Source organism: Salvia splendens, chromosome 10 (genome assembly GCF_004379255.2).
Source record: "Salvia splendens isolate huo1 chromosome 10, SspV2, whole genome shotgun sequence".
Lineage (NCBI taxonomy): Eukaryota > Viridiplantae > Streptophyta > Magnoliopsida > Lamiales > Lamiaceae > Salvia > Salvia splendens.
Window position 1 is genome coordinate 22116756 of NC_056041.1, and position 22531 is coordinate 22139286.

The 22531-nt window shown below is 39.5% G+C and overlaps 1 protein-coding gene and 2 long non-coding RNA genes across 3 annotated transcripts; all 3 read left to right on the top strand.

Annotated features, from left to right (window-relative positions):
• The first annotated feature begins 3519 nt into the window (after window positions 1-3519).
• On the top strand, window positions 3520-4742 carry LOC121752774. The gene is made up of 4 exons (XM_042147867.1): window positions 3520-3553; window positions 3607-3893; window positions 3984-4224; window positions 4270-4742. The coding sequence occupies exons 1-4, from the start codon at window positions 3520-3522 to the stop codon at window positions 4740-4742; spliced, it is 1035 nt and encodes a 344-aa protein (XP_042003801.1).
• Window positions 4743-12816: 8074 nt separating this feature from the next.
• LOC121752483 lies at window positions 12817-15051 on the top strand. The gene is made up of 3 exons (XR_006040317.1): window positions 12817-13164; window positions 13847-13927; window positions 14876-15051. It is a non-coding gene; the product is annotated as an uncharacterized LOC121752483 (long non-coding RNA).
• Window positions 15052-20253: 5202 nt separating this feature from the next.
• On the top strand, window positions 20254-22471 carry LOC121752484. Its single transcript, XR_006040318.1, has 3 exons — window positions 20254-20584; window positions 21267-21347; window positions 22296-22471. It is a non-coding gene; the product is annotated as an uncharacterized LOC121752484 (long non-coding RNA).
• Window positions 22472-22531: the final 60 nt, after the last annotated feature.

Genomic DNA, 22531 nt, shown 5'->3' on the forward strand with positions numbered 1-22531 from the left:
ATGTTAGTCCTATTAGAACTGCAGTTAGATTAATCCATCAAAAGCCGCCTATTGGCAAAATTTGGAAGAAGTATTGCCATCAAAAGAAGGTAAGATATACGAATTTTACCATGGATGTGTCTCATAGATGGAATTCAACATATGATTGTCTGAATTCTACTTTGACGCATAAAGATTCTTTGTGTGATTTTTTTAGAATCTATCCCGTTTCTGATTTATATCTGTCGCATAGTTGTTGGGATCATAGCGTGGCTTTATTTAAATTGTTCAAATATTTCAAAAATGCGACTGTTGAATTATTGGGTGTTTATTATTGCATTGTTGTTCGTGTTTTAGAGCATTGCATGTATATATCACTTGGTTTTAAAACTACGATAAAAAATGCTTCCTTTTCTCCTGAATTGATGTGTGTTTTATATTATATGATTGAAAAATGGTTTAAGTATTTCGGTGAGATTCCAATGGTGTTTTTTATTGCAAAGGTCTTGGATCCAAAATGGAATTTAGCCGGTACCTACAGGATTTTAGATTTTTATTATAACAATTTGAGTTCTATTGATCTTGTTCCATTTCAAGCATTGCAAGTGGATATCAATGACCAATGGGGAGTAAACCTAACCGAAACATTACAAATAAACTTCCCGGACCGGTCAATTATCCAACAAACCTTCGAGTTTAACTTGCGTGCTCTCTACACCGAATATGAAACCAAGTATAAAAGTACCCACCAAGTCAGAAGACCTACCCCTCCTCAACAACATAACTTTGGCTTCACAATTCAAACTGATTATGATGACCCCGACGCACAATCTCAATTAGCCGACCTATACAGGTACAACACCGGCGGAAGGTCCCCAGGTATGGTAAGTGAGTTAGATTTATATTTCGATTCACTCTTTTCCTTTGGTGATGAAGGTCCTACTCCTCCCGCCCAAATCGACGTCCTCGATTGGTGGGGAACACACGAGAAAGATTTTCCCATAGTTGCGTCAATGGCCAAGGAGATTTTTCGGTTCCGGCTTCCATTATCGCCGTCGAATCCGCTTTCAGTGTTGGATCACGTGTGTTGGATGAATCAAGAAGTAAGCTCTCCGCGAAAAATATGGAAGCCGTGATGATACTTGATGATTGGGCCAAAGCTGACGTCAGAGAACAAGAAAATGATTGGGATGATCGTCAGGAGGAATCGCAAGAAGAATTCAGGGGATGAATCGTAGGCCAACCGTCAACCGTCGGCCAACCCAAATAGGTAAGTAAGGTAAGAGAACTACGTGGGCTTTGATTCCCTAATGCAAATGAGCATTGGGGATACGTAGGCACCTCAACTTAAATTTTAAATTTAAGTTGAGCTCAAGTCCTTTTTCCTTTATTTCTTTTTTTTTTCCATTTGTTTCTACTTTAAAAATATGCAAATACAATTAAATAATTGTATTTGTATATACTCTAGTCGGTGAAATAGATTTCTCTATAAGGCTAAATCCGGGAAACTTTTGACAATTCTACTATAATTGTTGATTGTTAGACTAAACTCAACATTTAAGGTTGAATTGCTAAATGTGTCCTCAATTTAGTTATGTAGAAACATCTCCTTTGCCGACTAAGAGTATATATACTTATAAATTTATTATTTAAAACTTCAAGTCTTTTTTGTAATTTGTAATTAACTTCGTTGTAGACTAGTAGTCTCGTTGTATTTAAATTTTTTGTTTAAAACTTCATGAATGATAAATTTAGGGTTTAAAATTTAAGGTTTTGTTTTTATTTCTTTTTTATTTCTATTCTTTACATGATAAGAGCATTAGCAATGATGCGCTCTATAGGATGTCCTATAGGGCGCCCTATGCACCGTCACATCATCATTTTATCCTCCTACCCTTTCACCTGCAGTGGAGCGCTCTATAAGCCGCCCTAAAGGCCGCCCTATAGGTTTCACTATTATTTTGTTAATTAATTTAAATGTTTTCAAATATGTCAATGCAAAATAAATAAAAAATACCATGATTAATTAAAAACGGCAAATCCTATATTACTTAAAAAAGGCAAATCCTACATGTAGTTTATTTAGTTTGAAAGGCTTTCTTTGTTCGATATTTTGTTGGAGTTGCCATTGCAAGATCCATGTAATTGTGGAGCAGTTGAGTGGGTAAGATAAAGACCGTTGCTTTGACCAACTCCCAAAGAAATTCATATGGCTCGTATTCCTTTGCTGCTCAAGTACAAATGGGGTATGTATTCTAGTTTTGAAAGGAGTTTCCATGAAAATTATTTTAATCCCACATAGGCAAATACACTCAAACTGAGTATAGTTTTTTTGTATAAAAGGGCAAGGAAGTGGTTATCCCACATCGATTAGAACACTAAAAAATCAAGAGTAGTTTCTTGTATAAAAGGCCGACTAAGTATACTCAGTAAAGCATTGCTTTACTTTGGCCGTCGAGAATTTTTAGAATTAAAAAAAAAAGTGTAAACGCATTGCATCGTCCGCGGTATTTTCCGCCTCGTCCACAGTGGGGCGTATGATACCGCGAACAATGCCCTAATATTCGCCTATCGTCGATGCATCTGGTATTGTCCGCCTATCCACAGTGGGCAGATGCACTGTGGGTATGCTGACGATGGCGCGCCCGAGGGATCGAGCGGTCTATCGTTTGTCCCATTGCGGATGCTCTAATATAGTATTGACAGAATAGGAGATATATTAATATAATGAAAATTTTAATCTTTAATTTTCTCATTTTAATGAACATACACGTGGTATTAATATATTGGTGGATTAGCAAATGATTTAGGAGATTTTTCATTTAAAAGAATATAAATATGACGTTATCTTATTGGTGGAGTAGCAAATGGTGTAGGAGGTGGTTGGGCTAATCTGCTCCGAAGTCCATGTGGGGACTACCTCATAGGAGACACTCAAAACTCACTTCTGATCTCAAAATTTGATTTTGTAACTATTACAAATGACCCCATTTATAGATGTAGGATTTGAGAGGTAAAGACACTCAAAACAATTCAAAATCCCGATTGGAGACCTTTCGCATCCCAGCGAAGACAAAATATTTAGTGTTCGTGACATACCAAGGTGCAATGTAATTTGGTATGCTCTACCACTATATTTTTGGACAAGTAAAATAAATACACATCTGTGAGGTGTTGATGGATCAGCTGTGGGAAAGATCATGAGAAGCTCAGCTACGGCCCAGGAGCTTAATCAAGCTCATAATCGTGAGGATGTTCAGTAGCCGTAGGATTAGAGTTAGTTAGATGGGATCAAATCTGAGCCATTGATCTCAACTAGCCGTTATGTTCAAATACTTGTATAAGTAGTTAGTTTAGCTGATTGAGTTTGTGACTTAGCTAAAATTGTATCTCTCAAATTTCAATCAGAGTTTTCTTGGTTTCTCAATTGCTCTTCACCATTCACAAAGATCCTTACAATTGGCGCCGTCTGTGGGAAGAAAGTAAGCTGAAATTTTCTCCGATACATTTTCCGGTTGGAATCGAATCCGCGACGAAGAGATGGCATCAAGATTTGAAGCCGAAAAGTTCACAGGCAAGAACGATTTTGCCTTGTGGAGGATGAAGGTGCGTGCTATGCTTATGCAGCAGGGTCTATCTTCGGCTCTGACGAAAGGAGCGAAGGAGACGACAAGGAGGCAGAGGCCTCGGATGGAAAATCTGATTCGAAAGATGCGGAGATTGAAGCGAAAGCATTCAGCACGATTGTGTTATGTCTCGGAGATAAAGTTATGAGGGAAATATCTAGAGAAACTACAGCGGCAGGTATCATGGCTAAGCTTGAGGATTTATATCTTACGAAGCAGCGCTTATATTCATACAAGTTTGTGGATGGAAAGTCAATTTTAGAGCAGTTAGAGGATTTCAATAAGAATGTAGATGATCTTGAAAATATTGATGTCTCTATTGGTGATGAGGATAAGGCCATATTATTGTTGAATGCGCTTCCTCCAAGTTATGATCAGCTACGCGATGCAATTCTTTATGGCCGAGAGAAGACCATCACACTTCTTGAGGTGCAATCGGCCTTGAGGTCTAAAGAACTGCAGAAGGGAGAAGAAAGATCTGCTAATCCTATGTTTGAGAGCTTAAATATCAAGAAGTTCAAAGGAAAGAAGCCATTCAAGAGGTTCAATGAGGCCTACAAACCTGCACCAACAACTGATCACAGAGAAACCCGTTCTTGCCATTGGTGCAAGAAACCGAGTCATTTGAAGAAAGATTGCTATGGTTGGAAGAAGAAGCATGCAGAATTGGGTGGAAAAACTGTGAATACTACTCAGGCTGTGGAAGATGATGAATCTCTAGTGGCTCTGAATGTTATGGAGCATGTGGAGAATGGTTCTTGGATCATGGATTCCGGGTGCAGCTTCGATTCCGGGTGCAGCTTCCACATGAGCCCCAATCTGCATTGGTTTGATGATTTGAAGGAGATTTCTGGATCTGTAGTTCTTGGAAACAATCAGATTTGTGAAGTGAGGGGGATGGGAACAATAAGGCTAAGGGCTGACAGTGGCCGTTTGATCATTCTAAATTCTGTTAGATACATTCCTGAGGTTAAAAGAAATCTGGTGTCTCTGGGGTCCCTTGAGAGTAGAGGATGCAGAGTAGTGTCTGAGAATGGGGAGATGATAGTGAGCAAGGATGGGAAGGTGCTCATGAAGGCTAGGAGAAAGGGAAGCCTATACTATATGTCAGCCACAGTCTTGACAAAATCTGGATGAATCTCATGTGGCAATATCGAATTGCTTGAGTCTTTGGCATACAAGGCTTGGTCATCCTGCCATGGGTACAGTGAAGGAGCTGATCAAGAAGGGTGTGGTGCAATGCAAGGACTCTGATATTGTTCCAGCAGAATGTGAGGAATGTATTTTAGGAAAGGCTAAGAAATTGCCTTATCCAAAGGCAGTGCATACTTCATCAAGAATCTTGGATTATGCCCACAGTGACTTGTGGGGGCCAGCTCAAGAGAAATCTATTGGTGGAGGCAAGTATTATATGAGTATCATTGATGATTTCTCCAAGAAAGCCTGGGTCTACATATTGAAAGAGAAATCAGAGGCCTTCTCCAAGTTCAAAGATTGGTGTATTGAAGTAGAGGCTGAGAAAGGGCTGAAGCTTGGATGTCTAAGGACTAATAATGGCTTGGAATACCTATCAAGAGAGTTTGATGATTTCTGTAAAGCTAGGGGCATCAAGAGGCATAGGACAGTCCCCATGAACCCCCAACAAAATGGGGTGGCTGAGAGATTTAACCGAACCATTCTTGAAAGGGTTAGGTGTATGTTGCTTGCAGCCGGATTGGAGAAGAGATTCTGGGCTGAGGCAGCTTCTACAGCAGTGAAACTCATCAATATGTGTCCTTCATCTAGCATAGGTGGAGATATTCCAGATAATAGATGGTTTGGGAGATTTGGGAGCTATGAAAATCTGAAATTTTTTGGTTGCTTGGCTTTTGCACATGTAAAGCAAGGCAAGCTAGATGCTCGGGCTCTCAAGTGCATTATGGTTGGATATCATCCAGGAGTGAAGGGGTATCGGCTATGGTGTGTTGAGCCTAGAAATGGCAAAATTATTGTGAGTAGAGATGTCATTTTCTGGGAGCATGAGTTGCCTTTCAAGAAAAAGACTGTAGTTTCAGAGATTGAGCATGAAAAGGTTTCTGAGGTTGAAGTGGAACATGAGGGAGCTCAACAGTGTAAAGAGCCTGAGATTGCTGATGTTGTACAATCTCCACAGCAAGCACAAACTTCCAGTCCAGTTGCACCAGATAGTTGGAGACTAGCCAGAGATAGAGTCAAGAGAAATTATAAGTCTTCAACAAGATATTCTGATGCTGAGTATTTGTTCTTTTGTCTGATGGTAGCAGAAGACATAGAGTATTCTGAGCCTGGTACGTATGAAGAGGCTATACAGAGCAAGGATTGGGAGAATTGGATGCAAGCAATGGTGGATGAAATAGATTCACTACTTAAAAATGGCACTTGGGTGCTGGTGGAGAAACCAGATGGAAGGAGAGTAATAAGCTGTAAATGGATCTTCAAGAAGAAGATAGAAGCTGCTAATGGTGATAAGGTCAGATACAAGGCCAGGCTTGTCGCTAGAGGCTTCACACAAGAGCATGGCATTGACTATGATGAAGTGTTTTCCCCGGTGGTGAAGCATACATCAATAAGGATATTATTGGTCATTGTAGCTAAGAAGGATTGGGAGCTTGAACAACTTGATGTCAAGACAGCTTTTCTACATGGTGATTTGAAGGAAACCATATACATGGCACAACCTAAAGGTTTTGTGAAGTATGAAGATGAGAAGAAGGTTTGTCTGTTGAGAAGAAGCATTTATGGTTTAAAGCAAGCTAGCCGTCGTGGCACATGAAGTTCAATGATCACATGGTCAAGAGTGGTTTCTTGAGATCAGCTTATGATGAGTGTGTCTACATAAAGGAAGCAGGTGGAGCTATGGTAGCTTATCTACTCTTATATGTAGATGATATGTTGTTGGCTGGAGCTGATTTGCAAGAGGTCCAGAAAGTAAAGGGAGATCTTCAATCTGCATTTGATATGAAAGATTTAGGACCCGCAAGGAGAATCCTTGGCATGTCCATAATAAGAAAGAGAGAGAGTAAGAAGATCTGGCTGACACAAGCTGACTATGTTTCAAAGTTGATCAGCAAGTTCAAGATGAGTAATGTGAAGGAAGTCTCAGTACCAATGGGACAAAATTATAAGTTGACAGTGGAGCAGGCTGCAAAATCTGAAGAAGAGAAGAAAGAAATGCAGAATATTCCTTATGCCAATATTATTGGAAGTGCTATGTATGCAATGATAAGTACTCGGCCAGATATAGCACAAGCAATCTCCTTAACCAGCAGATACATGTCAAATTATGGGAAAGAGCATTGGTCTACTCTGAAATGGCTGATCAGGTATCTGAAAGGGGCTGCTAATGTTGGAATTTTGTTTGATGGAGAAAGGGTAACTGAGAATGATGCTCTAGTAGACTGGAGTGACTCTGATTTTGCAGGGAACTTGGATACTAGGAGATCTCAATTAGGATACTTGTTCACTCTATTCGGCTCTGTGATAAGCTAGAAGAGCAGTCTTCAAGGAGTGGTTGCCTTGTCAACCACAGAAGCTGAGTTCATGTCATTGACAACAGCTGTGAAGGAGGGATGTTGGCTCAAGGGAATTCTCAAGGATTTCGGTATAGACCAGAAAACTATAAGCATTGGTTGTGACAACAACAGTGCATTATGTTTGGCAAAGCATCAAGTCTACCATGAAAGAAGCAAGCACATTGATGTGCGGCTACACTTCATAAGGGAGAAGATTGAGGATGAAGAAGTGAAAGTCTTCAAGGTTGCTACTGCTGAGAATCCAGCAGATATGTTAACAAAACCTTTGTCAAGATCGAAATTAGACTTTTGCATGAAGATGGTGAATCTGCAGAGAGGACAGATTACTTGACAGTTGAACCATCAAGGTGGAGTTTGTGAGGTGTTGATGGATCAGCTGTGGGAAAGATCATGAGAAGCTCAGCTACGGCCCAGGAGCTTAATCAAGCTCATAATCGTGAGGATGTTCAGTAGCCGTAGGATTAGAGTTAGTTAGATGGGATCAAATCTGAGCCATTGATCTCAACTAGCCATTATGTTCAAATACTTGTATAAGTAGTTAGTTTAGCTGATTGAGTTTGTGACTTAGCTAAAATTGTATCTCTCAAATTTCAATCAGAGTTTTCTTGGTTTCTCAATTGCTCTTCACCATTCACAAAGATCCTTACAATTGGCGCCGTCTGTGGGAAGAAAGTAAGCTGAAATTTTCTCCGATACATTTTCCGGTTGGAATCGAATCCGCGACGAAGAGATGGCATCAAGATTTGAAGCCGAAAAGTTCACAGGCAAGAACGATTTTGCCTTGTGGAGGATGAAGGTGCGTGCTATGCTTACGCAGCAGGGTCTATCTTCGGCTCTGACGAAAGGAGCGAAGGAGACGACAATGAGGCAGAGGCCTCGGATGGAAAATCTGATTCGAAAGATGCGGAGATTGAAGCGAAAGCATTCAGCACGATTGTGTTATGTCTCGGAGATAAAGTTATGAGGGAAATATCTAGAGAAACTACAGCGGCAGGTATCATGGCTAAGCTTGAGGATTTATATCTTACGAAGCAGCGCTTATATTCATACAAGTTTGTGGATGGAAAGTCGATTTTAGAGCAGTTAGAGGATTTCAATAAGAATGTAGATGATCTTGAAAATATTGATGTCTCTATTGGTGATGAGGATAAGGCCATATTATTGTTGAATGCGCTTCCTCCAAGTTATGATCAGCTACGCGATGCAATTCTTTATGGCCGAGAGAAGACCATCACACTTCTTGAGGTGCAATCGGCCTTGAGGTCTAAAGAACTGCAGAAGGGAGAAGAAAGATCTGCTAATCCTATGTTTGAGAGCTTAAATATCAAGAAGTTCAAAGGAAAGAAGCCATTCAAGAGGTTCAATGAGGCCTACAAACCTGCACCAACAACTGATCAGAGAGAAACCCGTTCTTGCCATTGGTGCAAGAAACCGGGTCATTTGAAGAAAGATTGCTACGGTTGGAAGAAGAAGCATGCAGAATTGGGTGGAAAAACTGTGAATACTACTCAGGCTGTGGAAGATGATGAATCTCTAGTGGCTCTGAATGTTATGGAGCATGTGGAGAATGGTTCTTGGATCATGGATTCCGGGTGCAGCTTCCACATGAGCCCCAATCTGCATTGGTTTGATGATTTGAAGGAGATTTCTGGATCTGTAGTTCTTGGAAACAATCAGATTTGTGAAGTGAGGGGGATGGGAACAATAAGGCTAAGGGCTGACAGTGGCCGTTTGATCATTCTAAATTCTGTTAGATACATTCCTGAGGTTAATAAAATATCATATTAATTCAGAGTTTCGATTATAATCATCGAACCCTCGCACAAGTCAGTTTTATTTACTTTGTTTAGATGTATGACCTTATGTTTTGGCGTAAGATATTATTTATGTGGTTTTCATTTAAACCAATCTTATCATCTGATTTGCTTAAATATACTCCATTCGTCTCTAAAAAATATGACCCTTTTAATTTTAAAATAGTTAAACAACATATTATCCTTATACATCCTTTTATTCAGAGGTGGACCTACATGGTTGGGTGGGGTCACTGAAAACCCCACCAATTTTTAGATTATCTATATATATTACATGGGAAATTACGAATAGTAGTAGTAGTTCAAGTGGCTGCGTAGTTTTGCTGAGAATTTTGAACTATTGTTGGCCTGAGTTCAATCCTATTAGTGCAATATTTTGTTATTTCTCAATTTTCTTGTGTTATGTGGTTTAGAACTCCCAGTGTCCCGGCGTTAAGCTATTTTTCCGCAGGATCCCCTACAGTATCGTCACTGAAATTCATGCATCCGTCACTGATTTTATTTATAACTTAAACCACTATATCACATTATTAATAATGGAGTCTATTCTCTACTAACTCTAATTACAGTATCCTTTGAGGGAGTATGACATTATATTTTGAGTGAGATATTAATTGTTTGGTTATTATTATTGTTTTGTTTAGGACGGTGGTTGTTATGGTCGTAAACGGGGAAAGTACTTAAAAACTTAAAATAGTGCATCTTTTGATTTTCTAGGTGTTCTGAGTTATAATGTTTTTTAATCGTTTTTAGCCATATTTAGGTATATGCTAGAGTAATACCGTAATAGATTCGAAATTAATGGAATTGTACCGATAATAAAAGTTCGCTCTTGGTGGTTAGATAATTATTAAATGAATATTAATAATTCATCACCAATATTTCCATCCTCCCCAATAATAACTAAGCACCACTCCATATCGACTTTAATTTCTATTGGAGGAGAAGATAAACATAATTACATTTTTTTATAATTGCTTTAGTACATTGTATCATGCATATTATAGTTTGAAAATTTTCAATGTGTAACAAGAGCAAGAATTAAATACTATTTTGAATTTTAGACCTATATACTCTGTATTTTCTTTGCGTTCAGATGGGGCTGCCATAAATTAGTTTGTCGAGAGCATTTAAAAATATGCCTCAAATAAATAGATGAAGGCTGCATTTAATTCTATTTATGGGAGATTGAGTAACTCACTCAACTATTGGAAATTAATACCATCTTCACAGTATGTAGATTTCGTGACAGCGAGATTGGCGTGAATAAATGCTTTACCCATTTCGTAGCAAATTGAATTTTTTAATTATATAAAATTATCACTACATAAAATTAAAATTAAAATTAAAATTAAAATTAAAATAAATTTAAGGAGTTAGAATTCCTCTATTCCAAAATAAGATTACTTTGTTTTAGTTAGAATTCCTTTATTAGAAAATAAGATGCTAAGTACCCAAAATAACTCTTCTCTTGTCAAATGGTTTATAAACTTCAAATTTATACTATTACCATAAAATGTCAATTCTTCTGTAGAAATTCACTTGATAGAGTTTGAATTTGAGGTCTGATGGAGTACGTACTAAACAAGCCCAACAGCAGTAAAGCCCAAGAAAGAGTATCAGTTCGGCATGGCTAAAGAGTATCAGTCCGGCATGACTCAAGAGTTCAGTTCGGCACAACCACAGAGTTCGGCCCCAGCCTACAGCTCGGTAAAAGCCAACCAATCAAACTCTGCTCTGGTCGGCATCAAGCTCTACTCTCAGATCGGCAAAAGCTGCTCGGCAATAATTCAGCAGTCCGGTCTCAGTATTCGACCGAACTAGGAAATAGTGGACTCATGCAAGATTTCCACCTCCGCTACACCGATTATCTATTTAGTGGTGTCAAGCAGTCATTAACTCATGCAGGATAGTGGACCCATGCAAGGTCGCCACGACCTCCACGACATCCACTACCTAATAAAGGCTGCATGCCACGATCTAGGTTCAATGTATAAATAGAACCTAGGTCAGATAGATACTTCTTCTGAAAAAACTTCTGTTAAGCTCTCTAAAGAGAAAATAGCAAATAGCAAGTCTGTATTGTTAGCTGTAGAAAACAGATCAAGCAATACAACTCTGCCCTCTTTTCTTCCCGTGGATGTAGATTTACCTCAGTAAATCGAACCACGTAAATCTCTGTGTTGATCTTCATTTATTTTTACAAGCATTCATCACCATCAAAAATTCGCCGATTCATCACTGGCGCCGTCTGTGGGAAAACAGAGAACCAAATTTGTGATAAAGCGAATTTTTGATCCTTTTTCCACCCCAAAAAAAAAAAAAAAATGCATACCAGATCACATAACACCCATAATACCGTTCGTGATAACCGTGAGGAAGCTAGTCCAGCTCGCAGGTCTGAAAAACGGCCTCGGGAGACATCTACCTCCGGTTCTCACGAAGGAGGAACAAGCCACTCCAGGAGTCATCGCGCTGAGTCTTCCCAGCAGCCCGATTTAAACGAAGCTGTCAAGCTGTTCTTGGCCGAGAAGCAGGAGGAGTTCTTAACCTTCCTGCAGAAGAGCCAACAGCCGGAGAAGACAACGACGGATTCTCCCTCCTCATCCAGACATGAAAGTCACTACCGCAGTAGTGACGTGTCTTCCAGGAGAAAGAATCCTCAACCCCGACATGTTCCTGTTCCTCCTCGGTACCGGAACCACAGGAGAACTCCATCTCCTCCGTACCGAAGAGATGTCGGGTTCGCCATGTACGGAGCATTAAAGACTCCGTTCTCGGACGACATCACCCGAACTCCTTTGCCGCGGAACTACCGGACACCGTCAATGACTTATGACGGGCTAGAGGATCCTCATGATTTCTTGGGACGCTATCAATATAATATGGCGAACCAGGGTCTCAATGAGGTCCACATGTGCAAGCTGTTTCCCGAGCTGCTCGTCGGGAACGCCAGAAGATGGTTCGACAGCCTTCCTCAAGGCAGCATTAGATCCTACCGAGATCTAATGGATGCTTTCCACAGGAGGTTCTTTCAGAAAGCAGAAGCCCGGATCACTTCGGCTCAGCTGCTTTCCATTCGTCAAGGTCGCGACGAAAAAATCAGCGACTTCATGACAAGATTCCACAAGGAATGCCTGCAAGTAGACGATCTCAACGATCTGCTTGTCATCTCGGCATTCCAAAATGGAATCCTGCCCGGAGCTCTCTACAGGAAGCTCGTTGAGTGCGGTCCGCAGACAGCTCAGGAAATGTGGGACATTGCGGACCAGTACTCCCGGGCCGATGAGGCAGACCGTCTCAAACGGTCGTTAGACAGCTCATCGTCCCGAGAAGACAGAAGGAAGCCCGATCATAGCGATCGCGGGCATCCTCGCCGGACTCCATTTGAAAGAATTCAAAGGGCTCCGGTGCAAGACAGATTGGGACCCCGTCTCAATCCCGAGAAGCCGCCCGCTCAGTTCGTACCACTGAACAAGTCAAGAGCGGAAATTTTCGAACTACATTCCGATATGTTCGAAAGACCAAAGCGGATGACGAAATCAGCCGCGCGGCGACCTCAGGATCAATATTGCTCCTTCCATCACACCCACGGTCACGATACCGAGGAGTGCCGAGATTTGGCTGCAGGTATTGATGTTCTTGTGAAAACAGGAACGTTAAAAAAATACCTGTAACGCCCCGAATTTAAAAAATAAATAAATTAAATTAAATTAGTTCAAATGCGTCGGAAGTCGTAAATAAATTAAATTCTAGAAGTGTGTAGATAGTTTCTTATTATGTGAATTATTTGTTTGTGTGGTGTTTATTAGAGAAAGAATAAAAGAAAAGAAAGAAAGATAATAAAGAATAAGAAAAAGATTTTGGAAATGTGATTAAGATTTGTTAACCATTCTCCCTTCTAGAACTTACGTGACTCTTCCCTTCCACACCAATTTCTTTACATTCAACTCCCACTATTACACACTACACCATAGACCACTCCCTGCGACAAATCACACACCGCCATTTTCAAACACACACACATACTTAGAGACGCACCGTCGCCTCCCTCTGGTGATCGCCCCAGCAACTCTTCTTCCTCTCTGCCGGTCTCCTCCACCCTGCTGCCGCCCTCTCTGCATTGCTGCTGCCCTTCCGGCGACGTCATCGCCGTTTTCCGGCAGCTTTAGGCTAGGCTTGTCTTCCCTTTGTGTAAGCAAGTCCCTCACATTACCAATTTATTCAATTTCCGCTTCAAAATTAAAAGCTAGGGTTCTTAAGTTAGTTTTTCCCCAATTTGGATATTAAGTAATTTTGGCTACGAATTCAATAATACAATTGTTATATAATTGTTTGCTAGTTTTTCCTAAGTCTTTTTTGAGTGAATGGAATATAATTGATGGGTATGATGTTTAAATGTTGAGATAACATGGAATCGTGATTTAGATTGGAACCTTGCTCCACAAACTTGATTTACCTTAGAGAAATTACTTTTCTTACAAAAGATAAATAATGACTTTGAGAAATATGTAAATTTCTGTAAAGTACATCCTGGGGCAGCCTATAGCTAAAAGTGTAAGATGACGATTTTGATGAAGTTTGTTGAAAGATGTTTATGCTCAATTAGTTATGCATATGTAGGATTTTATTCCTACTGTTTGGGCAATGTTAATGGATAAAGGGAGTTCTTATGCTCAACTATTGTAGTTAAGTAAGAACATAAGTTTATAATATTTTGTCTAAATTGGTTACAAATTATTTGTATGGCTTTTAGAATAAAGATAAAAAAATTTACATAAGCTATATGCATTAGCAGATAAAGTTGACTATAAGAGAATGCTTTATGCTTACATTATTGTTGGTGTTTGTGTTGATAAGAATTATTTATTGAAAGGTAATCCTCGCCCGAGGGATAGCACGGGCAAGGAGAAGGCAAAGGAGTAAAGTGACCTAGCACGGCATTTTAGATTTTGAGGTAGTATATTCTACATTAAGTCTTAATTCCTGAATTAAGTTTACGTGATTTCATATAGAATATTGTGTGTTAATCGGTGATACATTATGTGATCTATATATTTTGCTTTTGACGTGAATTATGTGAATATTGAATATGGAAGTGTGCATTAAGGTAAATGTGGTATCTGATATATGTTGAAGAGGTGTAAACAAATATGATTACTTGTAATGATGTGTGATCTATCTGTGACGATATCTGATGTGTTGTGTTCTATTGAGAATTGTCTGAAGTAAAGTATATGTATGCGTGACTATGCTTCCCCCCCTTGCTTGAGTGTATTCGGTGGGTACAATTGGCATGCCATAGGACAGCAGCGCTGCATTATCTGTGATCACTCGTCTTCTGGATAACCGAAGCGAGGATCGTCTGTTATCTGATGGGCCCTATCTGATCTGTCTGATCTGCACCCTAATGGGTGGTCTGGGCGGCGTCCCATTGAGGACCATGGCCGCGTCTGTATCTGATTCTGATTCTGATTCTGGTCCGCGTACCCTAGTCTGTCACTAAGCACTTAAGAGGGCTATATGTGTTTGAATATGTAAAAATGTTGGTAATCTGCATATGTGTTGCATATGTGTTCGTGACTTGGATATTATTATTATTACTCTGTGTTTTAAATAATTGACGTTATGCAATTTATTTTGTATTCTCATTTTGTGATTCTGAGTACATGACTTGTAAACCTTTTGGGTAAACTCCATGAGATCGAAGATTGACAAATAATTGTTCGTTTCTAATATGAAATATATGTGCATGGATATAATGATGTAGTTTCTGTATCGTTTTCATAATTAATCATGTAAATTTATTGGTTGTACAACATTTACTTAACTCTGGGAATTTAGGCTCTAATGTTGAGTATACTATTGGGTTTATTGAAGCTCACTCCTTTCTTTCCCCTTGCAGATTAGGTGATCAGACTTTCTTTTGCTGTACAGCTGCTCAAGTCGGGTCACTAGCCAAGCTTTTGCGTTGGGTAATTCTTTTGGATTTTATAAATGTGGCATGTATTAGAAGTGTAATGTACCTTGGACGTTATATTACTTCATAAACTTTTGCTAAGCACGTATATTTTGTGAGGAGTGTCCAGGTTGTATGTATGTATATATATATATATATATATATATATATATATATATATAGACTTTTGGAGACAGGTTTATGATTTAATTCTAGACGTTATATAACAGTTTTTCCGTTTGCCAAGTAAATGAAAAAAATTCATCTATAAATAAATAAAGAATCAAGGATTTTTTTTTTGTTAAGTCGGGATTTGTACCAAAAATGTGACATCACTTATTCGATTATTAAATTAATCGGGTGAGGGGTGTTACATGTTTTGGTATCAGAGCCTAGGTTTGGCCGATTCTAGGACTAAACAAGGCCTGATCTGTATAGTTACATGCCACATAAGAGCTTGTTGTGTTTATGCTAGTGACCTGACGCAGCTGCTATATATATATATATATATATATATATATAGGTACTTGTTTCTGTAGTTGTGAATCTAACTATGGCTGAGGATGAAGCCCAAAGTATGATGCAAGGATCTCAATCTGGAGAACAACCTGAAAATACTGATGATATCCCAATCCTGGGGCAAGATATATTACAGACGATGGCGACTGCTCTGCGCCGGATAGCAGAAACAGCAACCCCTACTCAAGTTTCAGTTGTGGAAAAATTACGTAAATACGGAGCTGAAGAGTTTAGAGGAAGACGAACTGATGATCCTAACGTAGCTGAGTACTGGTTGCAGCAACTTCAGCGAATCTTCACTTTCATGCCAAGTACTCAGGAAGAAAAACTACAGGGTGCTATATCATTGCTAAAAGAAGAAGCTTATATATGGTGGTTGAGCAAAGTGGAGAATTGTACGCCGGAGATGATCACCTGGGAATTCTTTGTAAAGGAGTTCAGAAAGCGATACGTGGGGGTAAAGTATATGGAGGAAAGAAGAAGAGAATTCCTCTACTTGGTACAGGGCAGCAAGTCCGTTCTTGAGTATGAAAGTGAATTTCGACGCTTGTCCCGATATGCTCGAGAGATCGTGCCTAATGAGGAGGAGATGTGTCGGCGGTTCGAACGAGGGCTAAATGACAATATCCAGAAATTAGTGTTGGGAGCCAAAGAAAATGATTTGACTAAATTGTCAGAGTTAGCACAAAGCATGGAAGCATTAGATTCTGAAGAAGGAACAGAGAAAGGTAACAAGGGTATGGGTAAGAGGCATGCAGATTCATCCTACTCCGGATCGCGTTTTACAAGCAAGAAGTTCAAAGATTCTAGGAGAAGTGGGCATTCTGCACCGGCACATTCTCAAGGAAGAAGCCTAAACCAAGGACCCGGATTCAGACAGAGGGCACCGACCCCTTCAGTGGCTAGCTCAGGAGGGTTCAATGGAGTACCCATATGTGAGCATTGTGGGAAACGTCATCCCGGTGTGTGCAGGAGGTTGGCAGGATTATGCTTCCGATGTGGCGCGAGCAATCATTTCGCGAAAGATTGTCCGATACCGAGGGATGCTCCAGTGCCCATATCTGCTAGATCTGAACCAGTTGCCCAGCGAGGACGTGGACCAGGAAGAGACTTTGGAGAAAGTAAGAGTCGTAGAACAACATCTGAGTCTGCATCCAGAGCTGGACCGCGAGCACCAGGACGTACCTATGCTATCCGGGCCCACGAGGAGCATGATGCACCAGATGTGATATTGGGTACATTTACACTTTTTAACATATCTGTTACTGCTTTGATTGATCCTGGTTCTACGCATTCATATATATGTGATAAACTTATAAAAGAATTTAATCTGCCGTTAGAAAAGACCGCGTTTGATGTAGAGGTGTCCAGCCCACTAGGCAAAAGTATTATAGTGAATCAAATATATAGAGAGTGCCCTCTGAGTGTCCAGGAATCTTTATTCCCCGCGGATTTGATGGAGTTACCTTTCCACGAATTCGACATCATACTTGGAATGGATTGGCTATGTGTACACCGTGCAGTAGTGGATTGTTGTCGGAAAAGACTAACACTTTATACACCAGACGATCATGAGATCCTGGTGGTTGGAAAAAGATCAAATTACCTGACTAACGTGATTTCAGCCGCAACAGCTAGCAAGTTGATCTGGAAAGGTTGTGAGGCTTACCTGGCTTATATATGGGATACAAGAGCAGTTGATCCAAAATTTCAGGAAATAGCCGTAGTATGTGATTATCCTGATGTGTTCCCCGAAGAGTTACCTGGATTACCACCAGACAGAGAAGTCGAATTTGCCATAGATGTTGCACCAGGAACAAACCCCATCTCAATGGCACCGTATAGAATGGCTCCTGCTGAATTGAAAGAGTTGAAAGCCCAACTTCAGGAATTACTTGATCGAGATTTCATTCGGCCTAGCATATCACCATGGGGAGCACCTGTGCTTTTTGTAAAGAAGAAAGATGGATCAATGAGATTATGCATCGATTACAGGCAATTGAACAGAGTGACAATCAAAAACAAATATCCTTTGCCAAGAATTGATGACTTGTTTGATCAACTAAAAGGTGCGAGCGTATTTTCAAAGATTGATCTACGGTCAGGATATTATCAATTGAAGGTTAAAGATTCTGATATTCCTAAGACGGCATTCAGAACCCGTTATGGCCACTACGAGTTTAAGGTTATGCCGTTTGGGCTAACAAATGCCCCTGCCGCTTTCATGGACTTGATGAATCGAGTATTTCAACCATATATCGATCAGTTCGTGATAGTTTTTATCGACGATATTCTGGTCTATTCAAAAACCAAAAGCGATCATGAGGAACATTTGAGAACGATTTTGCAAACACTCAGAGATAAGCAGTTGTATGCAAAGTTAAGCAAATGCGAGTTTTGGTTGTCGGAGGTTACATTTCTTGGTCACGTTGTATCTGCAACAGGAATACGGGTGGATCCAAAGAAGATTGAAGCAATAATACAGTGGAAACCTCCAAAGAATGTTTCTGAAGTTCGTAGTTTCCTTGGCTTAGCTGGGTATTATCGACGATTTGTCAAAGGATTTTCGATGATAGCTAAGCCAATTACTTCCCTACTTCAGAAAGACGTTCCATTTCATTGGGATGACAAATGTCAAGCGAGTTTTGAAAAGTTGAAAGCGATTCTCACAGAGGCGCCTGTGTTGATTCAACCTGAATCGGGCAAAGATTATACAATTTTCAGCGATGCATCACATAATGGCTTAGGCTGTGTATTAATGCAAGAGGGTAAAGTTGTAGCTTACGCCTCGAGACAACTCAAGATTCACGAAAGAAACTATCCCACCCATGATTTGGAATTAGCAGCTATAGTATTCGCCTTGAAGATATGGAGACATTATTTGTATGGCGAGAAATGTTATATATACACGGATCACAAGAGCTTGAAATATTTACTTACACAGAAGGAGCTGAACCTGAGACAAAGAAGATGGATGGAACTCATCAAAGATTATGATTGTGTAATTGATTATCATCCTGGCAAGGCGAATGTCGTGGCTGATGCGCTTAGTAGAAAGTCACTCTCGGCTTTGAGGGCTATGAATGCATATTTGGAAGCATCAAACGATGGAGGTCTGTTAGCTGAACTGAGAGTGAAACCAACTCTGATACAAAGAGTTAAGGATTCTCAAAAGACTGATGAGAAATTGAAAGCCAAATTGGAACAAGTTAACAGGGGCGAAGCAGCGGAGTTTGAACAAGGTGCTGATGGGAGTTTGTATTTCAGAAAGAGGTTGTGTGTACCAGATAATGATGAGCTGAAAAGAGAGATACTACAGGAAGCGCATAATAGCATATATTCTATGCATCCTGGGAGCAATAAAATGTATCAAGACTTGAAAGGATTCTATTGGTGGCCTGGTATGAAGAAAGATATCACTGAATTTGTGTTGAAATGTTTCACCTGTCAACAAGTCAAAGTTGAGCATCAAGTTCCATCCGGATTACTACAGCCAATCACAATACCTGAATGGAAATGGGAACGAATTACCATGGATTTTGTGACAGGATTACCAATGACACCTTGGAAAAAAGACTCGATTTGGGTGATTGTTGACCGATTGACTAAGTCAGCTCATTTTCTTCCTGTAAGGACAGATTATTCCTTAGAGAAATTGGCAGAATTATATATTCGAGAGATCATACGGCTACATGGAGTGCCTATCTCCATAATCTCTGACAGAGACCCTCGGTTCACATCAAGATTTTGGAGAAAGTTGCAGGAAGCACTGGGTTCCAGAGTTAACTTCAGTACAGCTTTCCACCCACAAACAGATGGCCAATCAGAGAGAGTAATTCAGATTATCGAAGATATGCTTCGGAGTTGTATCATAGACTTCGAAGGAAGTTGGGAGAAATACTTACCGTTGGTTGAGTTTGCATATAATAACAGCTATCAATCCAGCATTCAGATGGCACCTTATGAAGCATTGTATGGTCGGAAATGCAGAACACCATTGTGCTGGACAGAATTGAATGAGACAAAGATTGTGGGACCAGAATTGATACAGGAGACTGAAGATAAAGTTCGACTGATACGGGATAGATTGAAAGAAGCATCTGATAGGCAAAAATCTTATGCTGATTTGAAGCGAAAAGATATTGAATTCAGTATAGGTGACAAAGTCTTTCTGAAGGTTTCTCCATGGAAGAAAGTGCTTCGTTTTGGGAAAAAGGGCAAGTTGAGCCCAAGATTTATTGGACCATATGAGATACTAGAGCGCGTAGGTCCAGTAGCATATAGACTAGCTTTACCACCTGAACTTGAAAAGATTCATAATGTTTTCCATGTGTCAATGCTGAGAAGATATCGATCAGACCCCTCTCACATAATCCAAGCAGAGTCGGTTGAAATACAACCGAATTTAACGTATGAAGAGGAACCAGTTCAGATATTAGCTCGAGAGATTAAAGAACTTAGAAACAAAAAGGTTCCACTAGTCAAGATATTGTGGAGAAGCCACAAAGTCGAAGAAGCTACGTGGGAACCTGAGGATGTAATGAGACAACAATATCCATATCTTTTTCAACCAGGTACAAATTTCGAGGACGAAATTTCCTAAGGGGGGGAGAGTTGTAACGCCCCGAATTTAAAAAATAAATAAATTAAATTAAATTAGTTCAAATGCGTCGGAAGTCGTAAATAAATTAAATTCTAGAAGTGTGTAGATAGTTTCTTATTATGTGAATTATTTGTTTGTGTGGTGTTTATTAGAGAAAGAATAAAGAAAAGAAAGAAAGATAATAAAGAATAAGAAAAAGATTTTGGAAATGTGATTAAGATTTGTTAACCATTCTCCCTTCTAGAACTTACGTGACTCTTCCCTTCCACACCAATTTCTTTACATTCAACTCCCACTATTACACACTACACCATAGACCACTCCCTGCGACAAATCACACACCGCCATTTTCAAACACACACACATACTTAGAGACGCACCGTCGCCTCCCTCTGGTGATCGCCCCAGCAACTCTTCTTCCTCTCTGCCGGTCTCCTCCACCCTGCTGCCGCCCTCTCTGCATTGCTGCTGCCCTTCCGGCGACGTCATCGCCGTTTTCCGGCAGCTTTAGGCTAGGCTTGTCTTCCCTTTGTGTAAGCAAGTCCCTCACATTACCAATTTATTCAATTTCCGCTTCAAAATTAAAAGCTAGGGTTCTTAAGTTAGTTTTTCCCCAATTTGGATATTAAGTAATTTTGGCTACGAATTCAATAATACAATTGTTATATAATTGTTTGCTAGTTTTTCCTAAGTCTTTTTTGAGTGAATGGAATATAATTGATGGGTATGATGTTTAAATGTTGAGATAACATGGAATCGTGATTTAGATTGGAACCTTGCTCCACAAACTTGATTTACCTTAGAGAAATTACTTTTCTTACAAAAGATAAATAATGACTTTGAGAAATATGTAAATTTCTGTAAAGTACATCCTGGGGCAGCCTATAGCTAAAAGTGTAAGATGACGATTTTGATGAAGTTTGTTGAAAGATGTTTATGCTCAATTAGTTATGCATATGTAGGATTTTATTCCTACTGTTTGGGCAATGTTAATGGATAAAGGGAGTTCTTATGCTCAACTATTGTAGTTAAGTAAGAACATAAGTTTATAATATTTTGTCTAAATTGGTTACAAATTATTTGTATGGCTTTTAGAATAAAGATAAAAAAATTTACATAAGCTATATGCATTAGCAGATAAAGTTGACTATAAGAGAATGCTTTATGCTTACATTATTGTTGGTGTTTGTGTTGATAAGAATTATTTATTGAAAGGTAATCCTCGCCCGAGGGATAGCACGGGCAAGGAGAAGGCAAAGGAGTAAAGTGACCTAGCACGGCATTTTAGATTTTGAGGTAGTATATTCTACATTAAGTCTTAATTCCTGAATTAAGTTTACGTGATTTCATATAGAATATTGTGTGTTAATCGGTGATACATTATGTGATCTATATATTTTGCTTTTGACGTGAATTATGTGAATATTGAATATGGAAGTGTGCATTAAGGTAAATGTGGTATCTGATATATGTTGAAGAGGTGTAAACAAATATGATTACTTGTAATGATGTGTGATCTATCTGTGACGATATCTGATGTGTTGTGTTCTATTGAGAATTGTCTGAAGTAAAGTATATGTATGCGTGACTATGCTTCCCCCCCTTGCTTGAGTGTATTCGGTGGGTACAATTGGCATGCCATAGGACAGCAGCGCTGCATTATCTGTGATCACTCGTCTTCTGGATAACCGAAGCGAGGATCGTCTGTTATCTGATGGGCCCTATCTGATCTGTCTGATCTGCACCCTAATGGGTGGTCTGGGCGGCGTCCCATTGAGGACCATGGCCGCGTCTGTATCTGATTCTGATTCTGATTCTGGTCCGCGTACCCTAGTCTGTCACTAAGCACTTAAGAGGGCTATATGTGTTTGAATATGTAAAAATGTTGGTAATCTGCATATGTGTTGCATATGTGTTCGTGACTTGGATATTATTATTATTACTCTGTGTTTTAAATAATTGACGTTATGCAATTTATTTTGTATTCTCATTTTGTGATTCTGAGTACATGACTTGTAAACCTTTTGGGTAAACTCCATGAGATCGAAGATTGACAAATAATTGTTCGTTTCTAATATGAAATATATGTGCATGGATATAATGATGTAGTTTCTGTATCGTTTTCATAATTAATCATGTAAATTTATTGGTTGTACAACATTTACTTAACTCTGGGAATTTAGGCTCTAATGTTGAGTATACTATTGGGTTTATTGAAGCTCACTCCTTTCTTTCCCCTTGCAGATTAGGTGATCAGACTTTCTTTTGCTGTACAGCTGCTCAAGTCGGGTCACTAGCCAAGCTTTTGCGTTGGGTAATTCTTTTGGATTTTATAAATGTGGCATGTATTAGAAGTGTAATGTACCTTGGACGTTATATTACTTCATAAACTTTTGCTAAGCACGTATATTTTGTGAGGAGTGTCCAGGTTGTATGTATGTATATATATATATATATATATATATATATATATATATATA

Coding starts and splice junctions, on each gene's coding strand:
- LOC121752774 (XM_042147867.1), top strand. CDS start 3,520: ATGGCATCAAGATTTGAAGCCGAAAAGTTCACAG. Junction 3,554..3,606: donor TGAAGCCGAAAAGTTCACAG/GCAAGAACGATT, acceptor ATGCTTATGCAG/CAGGGTCTATCTTCGGCTCT. Junction 3,894..3,983: donor TAGAGGATTTCAATAAGAAT/GTAGATGATCTT, acceptor AGTTATGATCAG/CTACGCGATGCAATTCTTTA.